General features: G+C 49.1%; 1 protein-coding gene across 2 annotated transcripts in view; it reads left to right on the forward strand.

The window, feature by feature from the left end:
- RNFT2 (ring finger protein, transmembrane 2) overlaps positions 1-17,478 on the forward strand; it is a 72,857-nt gene that overhangs the window by 1,525 nt on the left and 53,854 nt on the right. For both annotated transcript variants that reach the window (XR_002123913.1, XM_019641665.1), the window contains exons 3-6: positions 3,685-4,163; positions 5,476-5,552; positions 8,597-8,697; positions 11,804-11,957. Coding sequence is in view for 1 of the 2 variants with exons in the window: in XM_019641665.1 (XP_019497210.1) it covers positions 3,685-4,163; positions 5,476-5,552; positions 8,597-8,697; positions 11,804-11,957 (811 nt within the window). In the remaining variant the exon portion in view is untranslated. The remainder of the gene's footprint in view (positions 1-3,684; positions 4,164-5,475; positions 5,553-8,596; positions 8,698-11,803; positions 11,958-17,478) is intronic.

The following is a 17,478-nucleotide window of genomic DNA, read 5'->3' on the forward strand; positions in this document are numbered from 1 at the left end:
CCAGCATCGGGACTGAGTTTTGCATCAAGCCTGCCTGTTCTGCATGGGAGAACTCCAGCCTTAAATCAGACAACCCTTAGCCAAATCCCAGCTCAGCCACTTCCCATCTTTGGGAAGTCACTTCACGCCTAGGCCTCAGTTTCTCCACCTATAAATGGCAGACACTGAAACTCAGGTTGCTTATGAAGGAGTGAGTGAGTGTGAAAATGCACAAATACAGCATCCAAATAATAAGCATGCCTGTTGGAGCTTTTCCAGCCTCTGAAGACAGAATTGCTGTCTGCTCTCAAGTGAACCATGAGATCTTTGGGGGCAGAAAAATAATGGCCACCGTGTATTGTGTACTTACTCTGTGTCACTGATGAGGTCAGGACTATTTTTAACCACCATTTTTATAGGTGAGGAAACTGAGGCTCAGAGAGGGGAGGGACACCTCTTAAAGTCACACAGCCAGGAAGTGGCAGGGCTAAGATTCAGACCCCAGTCCATTTGACCTCCCCTGTCGTCCCCCATTTGCCCTCCCCTGTCTGTCGTCCCCCGCCCCCCCCCCCAAGTCGGTGCTTTGAGCCAATACATTTCAGCTGCCTCCTATCTGGGCCGATTCACACCTCTCCTGGGCTCCCTCCCTCTTTAGCCTTTAAGTGCTTAAGTTGGTAGCACAGCGTCTGCCTCCCCAAGGAATATCCTTTCCCACTTAGGCTGAAATCTCTGCTGGATGCTGGGGCCCAGGGAAGAGAGGCCAGCTATAAAAAGCCCCTTGCTGGGTCCTTCCCTGGTTGTACTGGAGGCCCCCTGAGCCCAGTGAACTCAAGAGTGCCAGCGAGCTTAAGGGGGCCAGGAAGGCTTTCCAGGGCCTCATGGGGGCCGCTGTGGGCACCTGCCAGGACTCCTTTCTTAGCTCAGCTTCGTAAAGTGCAGAAAAAACTCAAGGCCCCTTAGGGATCATAGCCATGGTGTCAGTTGTTGTTGTCATTATTAATAATATCTTTGTTGTTATCCCAAACTCAACGGAGTAGGACCACACATTTCCTGGGATTTTAGAGGGAGCAGGGATGGGACATGCGGTAAGGGAGTGGGCAACCCTCTTTAAATTCCTTCCCTTGCACCAGGCTTATGATAACTTACCCCCAGGTCAAGTTTGTGAAGCCAGAGTACCCAACCCTAAGATTGCTCCAGACCAGCATGTCCCTTGCTGGGCTTCATAGGTGTCCTATAAGACATGAATAGGTTTTCCACTGAAAAAAAAGAATTCCATGGTGAAATAAGTTTGGGAAACCCTAGGTTTAAAAAAAATTACTTTTTTCTGTTGCAGGCCTTCTCAGAGCCTTTAGTATGCTCATTCATTCATTCATTCATTCTTTTAAACAATATTTCTTGAGCATGTACTATATGGAAGATGCATTGTGCTGGGTTACAGAGATATAATGGGAGCAAACAATCATGGTCTTGGACTTCATGGCGTAGGGCCCATCTAAAATGCTGTTCTCAGTGCTGATTACACACTAGAATCACTGGGGGCTCTGAAGACAAAGGGCCCCCAAAGATTTTGATTCACATGGTCAACATTGGGTCCCGGTCACCTGTATTTTTCAAAAGCTCCCCTGATTATAATGTGCAGCCACGGTTGAGAGCCACAGGTAAGCAGTAAAATGACGACACGTAATCAGTCCCATGCAAGGTGAGGTTAGCATGCCATGAGAACCAGGATCAAGGAGACTGTCAGTGTCTGGGGGGTAGGGCAGGCTCCATCAGGCAAGAGATTTTAGTTGAAATCTGAGGGGTGAGCATAGGCACCCAGGTGGGACAGGGTAGGGGGTGGCATCTGGTGAAGGGGGCAGCCTGTGCAAAGGCGCCACAGTAGGAAGCCCTTGGGTAGAGAGAGGCATACCATGAGATTGGAGTTTGGGGTCAGAGAATCCAGGGTGTCTAACAAGTTCATCTTTCTGAGCCTCAGTTTCTCTCTCTGTAAGATGGGAATGCTATTACTCCCGATCTATAGGGTTTATCTGAAACTGGGGGAAGGAGTTTTGCATGGGAAGCCCTTTTAGTGAAATAATCGAATATATATTTCTTAAAATGCACCCTGGTCTCTGAATAGAGAATAAATCATACAGGGTCAAGTGTGAAAGCTATGTATAGTTCCTCTCCTGCCGTCATTTTGTGCCTGGATGAGAGCTAGCACATGTTTATTAAGCACCTACTGTGTGCCCTGAGTTGTGGGGTCCAGAGGATGTGTGGCACTCAGTTCTGGCTTTCAGTAAGCTCGTGATATATTTGGAGTGCCATTGGGGTCTGTGGAGGTGCCTTGGGGGGCCTCGCTGCAGGTTAAGAGGCTCTTTGCTCCTCTCCCGACACACACGCGTGTTGTGTAGACTGAGTCTCCACGTCATGATTCCATTTGAAGAGATTCCAAGAGAAGAGAGATGGCACCCAGAACTCTGGGGCAGGGTGTTTGTGGGAAAGTGCACCCAGCTCTGGGCTAACCACAGGGGTTAACTCTGGGCTCTCGGCTCCTTCCGGTAATGGCCACGCAACCCTGTGCCTGATTCCAATACAAGAGGTCCCCTCTTGGAACGAGAAAAAGCAATTGGCCCTGGAGGGCTTTCCATGGGGACGAGAGCCAATAGTTGCCAGTTATTGAATGCTGGTCCATTGAAAAGGGTATCCTGAATTATGATCCCACAGGAATTCTATGCATGCCTGAGGTTTAGGCCCATTTTTCAGGAGGGAGAACCTGAGTGCAGGGCTGTTAAGGCCCCCAGGAAAGGTAGAGCTGGGGTTCACATGTGGGCTTCTCTCTTAAATCTCCCCGTTGCTGTCTGCTGACCTCCAAATACCAGATGCGGCCAAGGCTGGAACTTTCTGGCAACTGGGAGCCATTGAACTTGAAGATTACCGAGCCAGGGGCCTCTGGGCTCCTGAGGTTCTTCTAGAATCATAGACCCCTGCTTCCTGTTCCTTAAAGTAGAGCAGTCAAGAAAGTGGGCCCTAGAGTTAGTCTGCCTGGGACCGTGTACCCCCTGTGCCATCCCTTACCAGCTGTGCAACTCTGGACATGTTGCTCTCTCTCTGCCTCAGTTGCTTGATCTGTCAAATGGGGGTATTATTAGTGCTTCACTGGATTCCTAGGAGGAAAGCTCTTACAAGACTGGTACATAGTAAATTTTCAATCAACATTATTACCCTGTTGCTGTTGTCATTTGTGTGAGTCTGCTAGCGCTGCAGTAACAAGGTACCGCAGACTGTGGGGCTTAAACAATAGCAATGTGTTTTCTTACAGTTCTGGAGGCTGGAAGTCCAAGATCAAGGTTGTCAGCGGGGTTGGTTTCTTCTGCGGCCTCTCTCCTTGGCTTGCAGATGGCCAGCGTCTCTCTGTGTCTTCACATGGTCTTCTCTGTGTGTGTGTCTATGCCCTAATCTCTTCTCCTTATAACGACACCAGTCATATTGGATTAGGGTCGCCCTGAGAATCTCATTTTAATGTAGTCACCTCTGCAAAGACCCTGCCTCCAAATACAGTCATACTCTGAGGTCCTGGGGGTTAGGGCTTCAACATAGGAGTTGGGGGTTGGGAAACAGTTCAGCTTATCGCACTGATACTGTTTTTTGTCCCCCATCCTCCACTGGACGACTGTCCTTCTATCTGCCTGACTTGGTGGGGCTTTCTCTTCCCTTCTGGCCCAGAAATCGCAGCCAAGCACTCAGCTCCGAGGCGAGCGTGGATGAAGGGGGCGTCTTCGAGAGTCTGAAGGCAGAAGCCGCCTCCCCGCCAGCCCTCTTCTCCGGCCTCTCCGGCCTCCCGGCAGGCAGCCTTCCCGCCACCCAGTTCCCATCCAGCCTGGTGCTGGGGGCCTCGGCCGGCGGTGGGGACGTGTTCATCCAGATGCCCGCGTCCAGGGAGGAAGGCGGGGGCCGGGGCGAGGGGGGCGCCTACCATCACCGCCAGCCCCACCACCACTTCCACCACAGCGGCCACCGGGGGAGCTCCCTGCTGCAGCACGTGGGCGGGGACCACCGCGCGCACTCGGACGAGGGGGGCGACGAGCCGCCCAGCACTCCCGCCCCTGCCCTGTCGGAGCTGAAGGCTGTGGTCTGCTGGCTCCAGAAAGGGCTGCCCTTCATCCTGATCCTCCTGGCCAAACTGTGCTTCCAGCATAAGCTTGGTGAGTCCCGGGGACATGGGGGCTTCACCTGCGAGATGGGGTTGCTCTCCAATCCCCAAGTGCCAGGGGAAGGCAGCAGAGGCCCTCATAGTGCAAAATGCTCAGGAGTATGGGATTCTGCGTCAGACCTGCGTTCAAATTCTGGCCGACTAGCTGTGTGACCTTGGGCAAGTCACGCACCTTCTCTGAGCCTGTTTCCTCATCTGTCCAATGTAGGTTATGATAGAAGCATCCCCAGCTGGTTGGTTGGTGTGAAGAAGTAGAGTAGTAACTAAGAGTTCACAGTACTTGGGTCTGAACCCAGGCTCTGCCCCTCCCTATCTTAGCTGTGTGACACTGGGTACGTTATCTAACCTCTCTGTGCCTCAGGCCCATCACTCATAAAATGAGGGTTATAAGAGGACGTACTCCATGGGATCACAGTGAGGTTAAATGAGTTAATATGTGTAAAGCACTTAGGACTGCTATATGCAAGTGTCAATTATTGTTTTCATTATATTCATTATAATACACGCAAAATACTAACAGAGAACCAGGCACAGAGCAGGTGCTCAAATACTACCTACTGTTAGTATTATCAGGAAATAAGATAATGATTGATAAAGTGCTTAGCCTAGAACCTGACACACACTTTTTTTTATAAAGAAATTTTATAGGGGAACAGTATGTTTTTCCAGGACCCATCAGCTCCAAGTCAAGTAGTTATCCTCAAACTAGTTGTGGAGGGCGCAGCTCCTTGGCCCATGTGGGAATCGAACTGGCAACCTTGGTGTTATGAGCCTTTGCTCTAGCCACCTGAGCTAACATGCCACCCCTCAAATTCTTTTTGAAAGTAGAAATAATAATAGGCGCCATTTCCTAACTGCTAGAGATTATGCTCTATAAACATTATCCTCCCATGGGATAAGTACTGTTATTATTCTGTCCATTTTATAGATGAGGAAAATGGGGCTCAGAGAGATACAGCGACCAGCCTAAGCTCACACAAAGAGGAGTGGCAAAGGCAGGATTTGAACCCAGGTCTTACCAGACTGCACAGCCCATGCTCTTAACCTGGTTCTATAAAATGCCCCACAGTGGCCTCAGTTCCATCCCTACCACAGAGGCCTATATTCAGAGGGGTTCGGGGTCCCGTGATGTATATGGCAGCCCAAATCCCCCCAAAATGAGATTTTCTCTGTCCTCTGTGGTTGGCCTGTAAACTCCAAGGGGACCAGGGATGTGTCTTCTTAATGCTGCTCACAGCCCCTAGTAAGCCAGGGCCGGACCTGATGAGTCTGCCTGGTGGCGCTGGGCCCCTCTCTATCCACAGGCATTGCCGTGTGCATCGGGATGGCCAGCACCTTTGCCTACGCCAACTCCACGCTCCGAGAACAGGTTTCTCTGAAGGTGAGTCACCCGGCCAACTCGTCTCCTATGGCTCCTGTAACAAATGACCACAAGCTTAGGGGCTTCAAACATCAATATATTATCGTGTAGACGAGTCCGATCAGAAGTCTGAAGTGGGTCTCTCTAGGCTAAGATCACAGTGTCAACAAGAATGTGTTTTTTTTCTGGAGCGTTTAGAGGAGAATCTGTTTCCTCACCTTTTCCAGGTTCCAGAGGTCGCCCACGTTCTTTGGCTCCTGGCCTCATCCTCCTCTTGGAGCCAACACCATTGCATCTCTGTGACCGTCCTGCCATAGTCACATCTCCCTCTGACTCCTCTTCTGCCTTCCTCTTCCACGTTTAGGGATGCTTGGGATGACATTGGGTCCACCTAGATAATCCACGAGTCTCCCCCCATCTCAAGGTCAGCTGAGAGCAACAGTAATTCCCTTTGTCATGTGACCTAACACAGTCACAGGCTGTAGCGATTAGGACGGGGACATCTTTGAGAGGTCATTCTTATGCCTGCCACCCCTGGGCAGATCCCCGGATATACCATCCTTCTCCTAAGCCCTTCCACCAGCAGCGTCTCCCTCACATGCCCCAGCCCAGTCCCTTTAGCCTCCTGGTATTCAACCAGGTAGCTCACTTCCAGCCCACCCTCGTGGCTAAGGCCATGCCACCGACACTGCTGGGTGGCCACCCAGCTTCACCACCGTCATTCTAAGTGCCTTCTCATGTGAGCAGAGCACTAACCATGCCCAGCATGGTGCTGGGCCCCTTTGCACAGTTCATCTTGCACGTTTGTCTCAGTAACCTGGGAGGGAGACAGAGTCATTCTTATCTCATTTTCCCAATAGGAAACAGCAGCTCAGAGACACTTAAGTGTCTTGCCTGAGGTCACACAGCCAATGCAAATGGTGGTGTCAGGATATGAACCCAGGCATTGAGCCCAAAGGCTGTGTTCACCCCAAGTTCAAATCTTAGCTCGTCCACCCACCTACACCCCTCAGGTTACCTCGGTGGCTCAGCCTCGGGTGCCACCTCTGGAAAAGGAACAACTCACACCAACTTCATACACCCGTAGAGAGGATCAAATGAGATAGTGCAGACAAGGTATTTAGCACAGTGCCTGGCATATAGGTAATATTTAATCGAGCTGTTTTTAACAAGCCTGTGCTTTGTGCTGTGCATGTAATCCCATAACCCACCATCCTATCCTCTCTGATCTTTCTTGGGCGTCATCTGCTTTCTCAAAAACACCTGGGGCTCCATGGGACGTGGAGGACAGCTCAGTCTCCACTTGACACAGGAGCCCATGGAGGTCCAGACATGGAGCCAGAGGTTCTTCCTGACCCTTTGTCTCATCTTCTTCATGCAAACCCCTTTCTTCTGCTATTAAAACAGCAAGTTGAGAATGGGAGGCTTTGGGGGCCAGCTGTCTCTCAAATGCAGTAACATCCACATGGTGCCTTGACTTGAATTTCAGGGTGCCTGCATCCGTGGAGGGGCTTCTACGGGTCCTGAACCTTATGATGTGCAGACATGGGTCATGTTTTGCCTGTCTGCGCTAATTTTCTGTGAAAGAAAGTCTGTGTGACCCTTCTTAAGTTTAGGAATCTCACCTTCCTACTAGGAAACTACCCCTTTGTCCTTCAGTGTCTGGCTTCTGAGGGCATCACTGATTCCCTCTTTCTCTTCCACCTTTGCTCTGGATCTACAGTGGATTAAACTGGAATCCATTATTTATTGGGGTAAAAAGGGCCGCCGAGTGGGTTAATCACATTGATAAGAGCAGTTGGTTGGCTGGAGGTGGTTTCTAGGGTCGTTAACCTTGACCGCTCCTGGAATAATGGCTGGATGGAGATGCATTTATTGGTGTCTACTCCGTGGAAATACGCATCGTATGGGTGTATGGGGCACTGAGCTGTGTCTGGAGACAGTGAAGCATTTACCGAAACTGCAGGGAAGGTTACGCTGGGAAAGTTATGACCTCATCCGATTCCAGCAATACAGCAGCCCTGGTCCAGGAAGAGACGAGCTTTTGAAAATCAGCAGCACAGGGGTCTGCGTTTGTCTCCCAGGGCACGTAGGCGGGGGACACACCCTGCCCGGCGCCACCTCCAGAAATTTCCTGGGATTGTTCCCCCGGCAGCAAAGCTGCTGGGAAACAGCAAACCTAGAACGTTTTCCAGCTTGTCTTCCTGGGGACTCCACAGAAACGAGGCTGGAGAAAGAGAGATGAGGCCGGATTGTGAAGGGTTTTGATGGCCAAGGGTACAAGCTTGAATTTAGTCTTATAAACATGGACCCTCATTGAACGGTTGGGCCAGGTCAGGAGGCCGGAGGACCATGCTAGAAAAAGGGAGAGCATAATTTTCTAGCTTCTAGACGTGAGTCGTCTGCTGGGTGAGAGAGTCTGAATACTAGGTCCCACCATTTAGCAAGCCCGAAATGTGAGCCCATTCCGGGCCAAATGTTTACGTTCATGAATTGTGCTTAATACTTAACACAGCCCCCGTTTTTAATTGAGGACACTGAGGCTTAAAACATGTGCCACTTGCTTAACTTCTCTCTGCTTCAGTTCCTACTAGTAAATGAAAACTAACATTTATGACGTGTTAGGCAGTGTTCTAAGTGTTTCATGTACATGCATTCTCACAGCGTTATCTGAGAAATACAATATAGACCCATTTTACAGGTGAGGACAGGGAAATGAAAACAGTTTAAGTCACTTGCCCAGAGTTGGACGGTTTTCGGGTAGCAGACCAAGGATTTGAACTCAGGCTTCCAGGTCCAAAATCTGTGCTGCTAACGACTGTGGCTCTCCTGCCTTTCTAGGGAATTCTCCAAGCAGATGTCCACATTTCCGTCACCTCTGTAACCACCCCCTTGGGCTCCAGTGGAATGGAAAAATGCCAACACCCCTTTCACCATTAGCCCTGCCCCCTCCAAACCTTTGAGAAAAGAAAAAGTTGCCCCATGTCAGAAAACATTCTGGAATGTTCTGCCGTGTGCACCTTTGGCATTGCCACATCCCCACAGATTTCTTGCTTTGTCTCCAGGAGAAGAGGTCAGTGCTGGTCATCTTATGGATCTTGGCCTTTCTGGCGGGGAACACCCTATATGTACTCTATACGTTCAGTTCCCAGCAGCTGTACAACAGGTAAGCAGGGGAGTCTGACCCCCAGTGGGAAAACGGTGGTGAGGGGGCTTCCTTGGACTTGGGACACACAACCCCTTCACTTGAGAACAATGCATCAGAATTATGTCACATTGTAACTTTCCACTTCCACCCTGTTGTTACATACACACATGCCTACAGCCGAGCTCTCTTACTAGAAATCGTAATACAAGCCACCTCTTTAATTTTACATTTTCTGGTAAACACATAGTGGCTGGTTGGGGAGGGCTGGCCAGTGAGGGCCTCTAGGATGGGGCTGAAACTCAAGCCAAGCTTTCAGATCATGTACATCTGTTTTGAAAATGGACTGTGACAAATGAGCCATTTGTCTACTTTCTGGGGCCACCCTATAAGGGCAATTAGGGAGTTAGTGCCAAGACTCCCGCTCAACGTCTCACACACGCTGCATTAGTTGCCTGGCCCAGCACATCAAGGACATGGCGAAGGTTCTAGGCGGTGGAGTTTCTCAGAACCCTGGATGAATTGCCAGCTCATGTCATTCTCTGAGCATGATCACAGCCCCAGGCTCAGCCTTCGGGCGCCCCCATCAAACCAGGGCTGAGACAAACTGGCAACACAAAGAGAGACAGTGGTTTAGGGAGACAAGCAACCAATCTGAGCCCCCTTATGGATGTCAACTCTAGAGTGTCTGTGATAGCAATAGCCATTATCTTACTTTGTCATCTCAGTGACCCAGCAGGGTATAGCTGTCCCCACTTCATAGGTGAGGAAGCTGAGGCTTACCGAAGCCCTTCCTAATAAGTATTAGTCCCGGTAAGTAGCTCTTCACAGCCAACTTGAGTCTTCCTAGCATTTGAAGCAAGCCTGATGACCAACGTCAGTGAGTCTTAGCCCTGCCACTTACCAGCTTTGTGCCCTGTGGCAAATAATGGAATCCGTTGGAGACGCTCCTCATTTCCTCGTGTGAAACTGGGACCTAGTTAGTCCTTGCCTTACCCACCTGAACAGGCTAATTATTAGGGAGGCCAAATGTTGTAATACATGAACAGTACTAGGTAAACCATGAAACATTTGACATATCATCATCATAGCATACTTAATATTTATTCTTTTATGATGAACTGCTATTCCTATTGGTGGTGGTACCTAATACGGATCAAAACTGACAATAAAATAGATCAGCTGATTAAAGTTCACAGCGTACGTTAGGTGAAAAAACACTTGCAATGCCCCTCCTCCAAACACTGAGATAGTGTAAAACAGAAAAAAAAAACATTAAGACGGTGAACTTAAAACCCAGATAGGTGAATTAACACCAACCCGTGTCTCTGAAAGAAAATGGGAAGAGGAAGGCAGATCTTCATTTTATTGCAATCACAGAAGCAGAGCGTGGAAGTCAGCCAGCCAGCCTGCGGTACCCCCAGGGAAGGACAAGAGCAGCGGCAGAGAAGGGAGCTCGGGGCTGCCAGCCTCTCCCCTCATTACAACATGAACGGCCACTCAAAGTGGGATGCGAAGAATTCCACGGAGAGAGGGCTAGGATGTAAGGACCCTGAAGGTAGTATGAGAGATTGCCCAAACCGATGGTTGTCGTTGATTTTGCCCTATGCTAGCTAGCTCTGTATAAAGATATTTATTATAAATAGAAATAGGTTTTGAAAAATAAAAGTAAAAAAAAATAGTTCATTCCTAGTCTCTTATAATAAGGAGACCTTGGTTGGCACTGTTCTCCACCAGCCCAGCAGAGTATTTTGGAAGCATTCAAAAAGCATCCACTGTGGGCTGTGTGCACTGTTCCCCGCTTTTCAGAGGACAGAGAGGACTCGGTCTGGCCTTCCGTCAGAGCCTCGAATCCAGTGGGACAAAAAGTGAGCGGACCAGTACACTGTGGGTGCTGGTTCCGATCCTAGCTCCACATTCTAGCTGACAGTGCTGTGAGCAGGTGACACCACCTCTGAGCGCCTCAGTTTCCCCAGCTCAACACGGGATAATCGTAGCACCTACGTCATAGAGTCTTTGGGAAGACAAAATGAGTGAAGTCGTTCCAAGTGTGAAGAGTAGGGCCAGTGTGATGTAAAGAGCCAAGAGCTTTTCACTGCTATTTTTATGATTACGCATAACACCATCATCCTCAGAGGTGGTGGTGAGCAGGACCCCTCAAAGTGTGGTCCATGGACACGTGCCAGTTTGAGATCAGCATGTTGTCTGTCTCCGGTGAGGTAAGTACAGAAATCAAGTGTGAGGTTAACTTACCTGGTTACAGTTGGGTGAAATGAGTTTACGTACTCCAAGTAGCACTGCTGTCGAGTAAGGATTGAGAGTACTTAACTGTAGCTAGGATGCCTGGGTTTCAATCTGTCTCACTCCCTTAACATTTGCAGGACCTTGTGTGTGTTACTTTACCTTTCTGTGCCTCAGTCTCCTCACCTGCAAAGTGGGGTAGATAGTAGTGCCTGCCTCATAGAGTTGCTGTTATCATCGTCATGGCTACATGGCAGAGGCTGTCGCCTGATAGAAAGATGTCAGTTATCTCATCAAACCCTGCCAATATGAGAGAGGGAGTGATCCCATTTTGTCAGTGAAAACACTGAGGCTGACAGAGAAAACATTATTTTCCCAGAGTCCAATACACAGAGAAGCCTGGATTCAAGTTCAAGTCTGCCCAGATGCCCATTATCATGCACTGTGACCTTGGGCTACTTACCTCACCTCTCCAAGCTTCACTGCCTCATTTATAAAGCGGGGAGAAGCAATGCTCACTGTGCAGGACAATGAGATGCAGTGAGTCAAGAGCTTAGCATGGTGCCACATCGGTTTTCCTCTTCCCTCCTTCTCTCCCTCCCTCCTTCATAGTGTTGGCCTGTTTTTCTTCCTTCCTTCTTCCTCTTGTGAAACCTATTGTGGACCCATAAAACTGGAAAGGACCTTAACTGATGACACCCCAGGCCAATCTGGTCTGTTAACCCTCAGGGGAACTAAGGCTCAGAGAGGCTAAGAGACCCACCTGAGGTCACACAGGAAGTTAGCAGATTGAGGAACAGGTCACTGACGTCGTTCTATAGGTAGCATTTCCAAGGCTCCCAGAGTGATCCTAAGTGAGCATGCTGACTCTGAATCCTCCCCACAGCCTCATATTTCTAAAGCCCAACCTGGAGACCCTAGAGTTCTTCGACCTGCTGTGGATCGTAGGGATCGCGGACTTTGTGCTGAAGTACATCACCATCGCCCTCAAGTGCCTCATCGTGGCCCTGCCCAAGATCATCCTGGCCGTCAAGTCCAAGGTAGGTGCTGCCTGTCACCAAGTAGCCTCAATCATGCTGAGCATGCGGGGGATTCAGGGTGCCATCCGAAGGAGGAAAGGATGGATGTGGGCAGAGCTAAGGTCAGCGTACCAAAGGAACGGAGCCTGAGCTAGTAGAGCCTATCACCCGCCTCTTCTAATTCCTTGAAGCTGAGCATGGCTCTTTGTTGTTACCACCTGCCTTCTACACCTCTACTCCAAGTGCTTTTCCTGTTTCGTTGTACAAAGCTGCCCGTGATGCCGTTTTTATCTAAATTTCACCTGAATAAGAAAAAAAAACCATCTTGACATGCCCTGGGTCCTGCTTCTCCCAGGGAAGAATGGCTTTTATAGGTTTGGACTCTTTGTGGCTTCAGGAGCATGTTTTGTAAAGGGTCCCAAGGCTCAGAAGGAAAGAACTCTGTGATTGATTAGTGATGTCTGCTGTGGACACAGGAAGGGGCGTGATGGCGATGGTGTTTTGCAATGTCCTGTAGGGAAACGTCTGCAGGTGGGTGTGGGGTTGAAGAGGTGTCGGGCGGGATAACCACTATAATTCAGAGGGCTGAGTAGCGCTAGGATAAAACATCACCTTTAGGATATAATTGTTGCCAGTTCCCCTGCAAGAAGACCCAAAGCAGGGAATCTGGACAGAGGCACCTGGACAAAACAATCTCTGGAGATTCCTGCTTTCCATGCTGTAAAAACTGCCATCTTTTCAACTTCAGAAAGGTCAGAATTTGTCCAGACATGGGTTGTCAGGAGAGCAGGTTGGAATTGGCCGTCCATCTTGCGTGACAGCTGACCAAACCCATTGGCCAGGTATATAGAAAAAAAACCCACATGCCTGTGTTTCTTCTTTACTCACACACGTAATACTTCTGACACCGGATGTGTGGGTTTTCCGCACATCAAGCAATTCTCTGACACCATCTGGGTGTCCTACAGTTGAACTCAGTTCTGTCACTATCTACCTAGAGATGGCATCAGATCCCTCAGGTTAAGGGCTCTGTCCTGGCCCCTTCCCACTTCAGATGCCAATCACAAGTCCGGGTTGCCACCTGTGCTTCTGACCGACTGGTTATAAATCAGAGTTCCCATGACCCCGTCCTTGGTTCAGTCATTTGCTAGAACAGCGCACAGAACTCAGGAAAACACATTTACTGGTGTGTTCCTTACTACTTTATAATTATTCATTAAATATATAATTAATATGTAATTTGTATTAAATATATTTTTTATTATATACCTCACGTTAGTGTCTTAAAGCAATATGAATTTATCTTACAGTTCTGGAGGTCAGTTCCTCCATCTTCATATAATAGTACTTCATATATTTTATTATGTGTGTATTCAATATATAATTATTATTATTAATAAAGGATGTGATAAAAGATACAGATGAACAGCCAGCTGAAGAGATACATAGGGAAAAGTCTGGAAGGGTCCTGAGTACAAGAGCTTCTGCCCCCATGGAGTTGGGGTACGCCACCCTCCCAGCCTGGAGATGTGTTCACCAACCCCGAAGCTCTCTGAGCCTTGTACTGTTGGGATTTTTATGGAGGCTTCATCCTGTAGGCATGATCAATTATTAACTCCATTCTAGCCCCTCTCCCCTCCCCGGAATAAGGAGGGTAGGGCTGGAAAGTCCCAAGCTCCTAATTATGGCTTGGTCTTTCTAGTGACCAGCCCCCACCCAGGATTCTACCTGGGGTCACCTCATTTGAACAAAAGACGCCCTAGGAAACGCCAAGCGATTTAAGAGTTTGGCATCAGATGCTCCCCTCACTCAGGAAATTGCAAAGGTCTTAGGAGCTCTGTGTCGGGAACTGGGATCAAGGACTCCATGTTAGAACGAAAGATTCTAGCTCTTCTGTTTACAAGGGGTGCTGGGAGCTCCATCTCAGGAACCCGGGGAGGAGGAGAGCAGAGACCAATATGTATATTTCTTAGTATTTCACACCAGCGTAAACTGAGTCTGGTATTGTCCCCCCCTCCCCCCATGCCTCACCTTCACTTCCTCCCCCCATCATGTCATTTATCTGATGGAGCCAAAATCCTAAGGCTGTTGAGGTTTACTCAGATGAAGACACAGCTCTGGTACCCAGAGGCAGTGCCAGGAAGCCTAAAATGGCATCAAGAAAAAGAAAAGAGACACAGAGAAGCGTGGCAAGAGGAGAAGCAATAGGCCTGAGATGCCTCCCACTTGCCCCTGCCGAGACGGCATAACCGTTACATTTGCCCCTGGAGCTCATGCCACGTACCAGGTAGGCACTAGGAACTTGACACCGGGAAGTAGCATGGCCTAATGGTTATGCACATGGATGGCGGCACTGGACATGTCGACCTTCGGGTCCCAGCTATACCCCGTCCTTGCTGTGTGAATTTAGGCAGATGACAAAACCTACCTGAATCTTGCTTTCCTCACCTGGCAACTCAGGACAATAATAGCGTTAAGTATGAACCTCAGAAGAACTATTACTGGTGAGACATAAAAAGTGCTTTGCCCCATGCCCAGCACATAGTAAGCCCTCAATGAATGATTCGCAATACTTCTAAGTGTTATTCATGACTACTAGCCCTGTACCGACTAGCTGTGTGACTTTGGATAAGTCACTTAACCTCTCTGTGCCTCAGTTGCCTCATCTGTAAAATGGGGATGATAATTGTGCTGGATGCCTTTCTTTCTGCCCCTCCAGATACACTCTCCACCTTTCTCAACCTGCTCCCAGTCCAGGAGGCCAACCTGCGTGAACTAGATCAACGGGCTCGTGTGGCCCCTGGCTTCCAAGTGGGTTTGGCCAATGGGAGGCCTGAAAGGAGAGAGGGGCAGAGGTCTATTCCCCTGGTGTCTTGGTCTCCTGTGGCAGCTGTAACAAATGGCCACATTAAAACCACATTAGTGGCTTACAGCAACATACATTTATTCTCTTACAGCTTTGGAGGTCAGAATTCCAAAATGGGTTTCTCTGGGCTAAAGTCTAGGTGTCGGCAGGAGTGTGTGCCTTCCTCCATCCTCAGAGTCAGCCACAGCCGCTTGAGTCCTTCTCTTGTTTTGCTTTCTGACTCTCACTTGAGTCTGCCTTATGAGGACCCTTGGGATTACCTTGAACACCCCCCTACCCCCACCCCAGCGAATCCAAGGGACTCTCCCCATCTCCATACCCTTACTCACATCTGCAAAGTCCCTTTTGCCATGTCAGGTAACCGCTTTGGAGGATTGGGACATGGACCCCTTTGCGGGTACGGTGACTCACCTAGCGGCCACACCTGGTTTCTTTCCTCCCTGCTGGCTTATCACAGGTCATCACTGTTCTAGGGGCTTTACACACATTCATTCATTGAATTCGCACCCCATGCGGTAGGTACTGTGTCACCACCGTGTCTTTCACGGAGGTGGGAAATAAGTATAAATACACAGTTCCCATCACAGGCAGCCCACTGCAGACAGCTTTCTGTGAAGGTCCAGTAACTACGCCCTCCCCTCTCCCCTTGCAGGCTGAGGTGATCACAGCTCCCTTTCTTTCCTCTCAGGTAGGTACTGTTTCTGTCACTGATGGATGAAGAGATGGAAGGTGAAGGGGGCAGGTGGCTTGTCAGGGTCACAGGAGGCTGTTTTTCCAGCCCAGACCTTCACCTCAAAGTGGGTATGGGAGAAAGATATGGAAATCAGGTAGTTTAATGGTTACTTATCACCTAGTACGTTCTGACTCTTGCTAAGCTCTTTCGCATGTTCTGACTCACTTAGGGTTCGCAACACTGCGTGGGAGAGAGAATTTATTATCCTCTCTTTCTAGATGAAACGCTGAGTATTAGCTCCCTGTGGCTGCTGTAACAAATGACCCCACCCCTGATTTGTCCTCTCACAGCTCTGGAGGACAGAAATCCAAAATCAGTGTCCCTGAGCTGAAATGAAGGCGTCAGCAGGGCAGCTCTGGCTCCGTTATTAAGGGAGGAGCTGTGCTTTCCTAGTCCAGCTCGTGGTGGCTGCTCATGTCCCTTAGGTTGTGGTTCCATCGTTCCAATCTCTGCCTCTGTGGTCACAGAGTCTCCTCTTCTGTGTGTGACTCTCCCCCTACCTGTCTTTTGTAAGGACACATGTGTGACATGTAGGGCCTACCTGCATAACGCAGAATACTCTTCCCCAGGCCAAGAGCCTTCACTTAATCATATCTTCCAAAGACCCTTTTTCCAGATAAGGTCACCTTCACAGGTTCCAGGGACTAGGATCTGGTGCCTTTGGATGGCTATTGTTTCGCTTATTATACTGAGGCCGAAGGAGGGTGAACATCATTTGTCCATGAAACAGCCAACTAGTCAGTTACAGAATCAGAATACAAGTCTTCCAACTCCCAAGGCCATGGCCACTTCAGGAGGTCACCTGCCAGGCACTGAATGGATCGGATGCTAGAGCACCTGGGCCATTACGCACCCTGCCATTTTCTAGCCCCAGGGCCCTGGGAGAGTCACTTAACATCTCTGACCATGTTTCTTCTTGAGATGTTAACAAAACCCCATTTGAGATGCTGCAAAGATAAAAAGACTTCATGTGTGTGGATGGAAGGAGGGGTTGGTCATTACCTGGAGAGGAGACAGGTGAGGCTCCACTGCCCTTCACCGATGGTCCTACCTACCTACCTGGCCTCCTTAGTCATTCCACTCCCTTTCTCCTGCCCACCCCTTCACTCTGCTCTTCAGTCAGACCCTACTTCTTTCATTTCGTTATACGCTTTAACTAGTCCCCATCAGACATGTGGAGGATGTGCTTCTTATCCCATTTTTCAGATGAGAAAACCGAGGCACTGAGACACTAACCAACTCACACAGCTTCTGGAATGGGTTGTGCGCTGCCATGTCTCCTACCCTTCTGCCTCAGAAGACCCTTTTCCTTGTGTCCTAACTAACTTCTGCTGCTTCTACAGGTCACATTCTCTTAGAAAGCTTCCCTGCCCCTTCAGGCTAGGGTTGGCGCCCCTTCTGAGGACTCACAGCTCCCTAGACTCCCCCTATCCCAGCACTGACCACCCTGACTGTAATTGTTTACTTCTCTGCCTCTCTGCTCAATTTTAACCTCTGTGGCAGCAGGAGATGAATGCTTGTTTGTTGATGGATCACTAGTATCTGATATGCACTCAGAAGTGTTTCTTGTGTGTGTGTGTGTGTGTGTATATATATATATATATATACACATATATATATGTATGTTTAGGGGGGTGGATGGGCATATATAGGTAAATAGATGAATTGGATGGCTGAATGGGAAGGTTGGTGGACATGTAAATAGATGGGTAGGCAAGCGATTGGATGGATGGATGGATGGATGGATGGATGGATGGATGGATGGATGGATGGATGGATGGATATTTGGATGGATACTTGGATGGATGGATGGATATTTGGATGGATACTTGGATGGATGGATGGATATTTGGATGGATACTTGGATGGATGGATGGCTATTTGGATGGATGGATTGATGGATGGATGGATGGATGGATGAATGGATGGATGGATGGATGGAT

This window comes from Hipposideros armiger, unplaced genomic scaffold (assembly GCF_001890085.2).
Source record: "Hipposideros armiger isolate ML-2016 unplaced genomic scaffold, ASM189008v1 scaffold_62, whole genome shotgun sequence".
In the NCBI taxonomy this organism is placed as follows: Eukaryota; Metazoa; Chordata; class Mammalia; order Chiroptera; family Hipposideridae; genus Hipposideros; species Hipposideros armiger.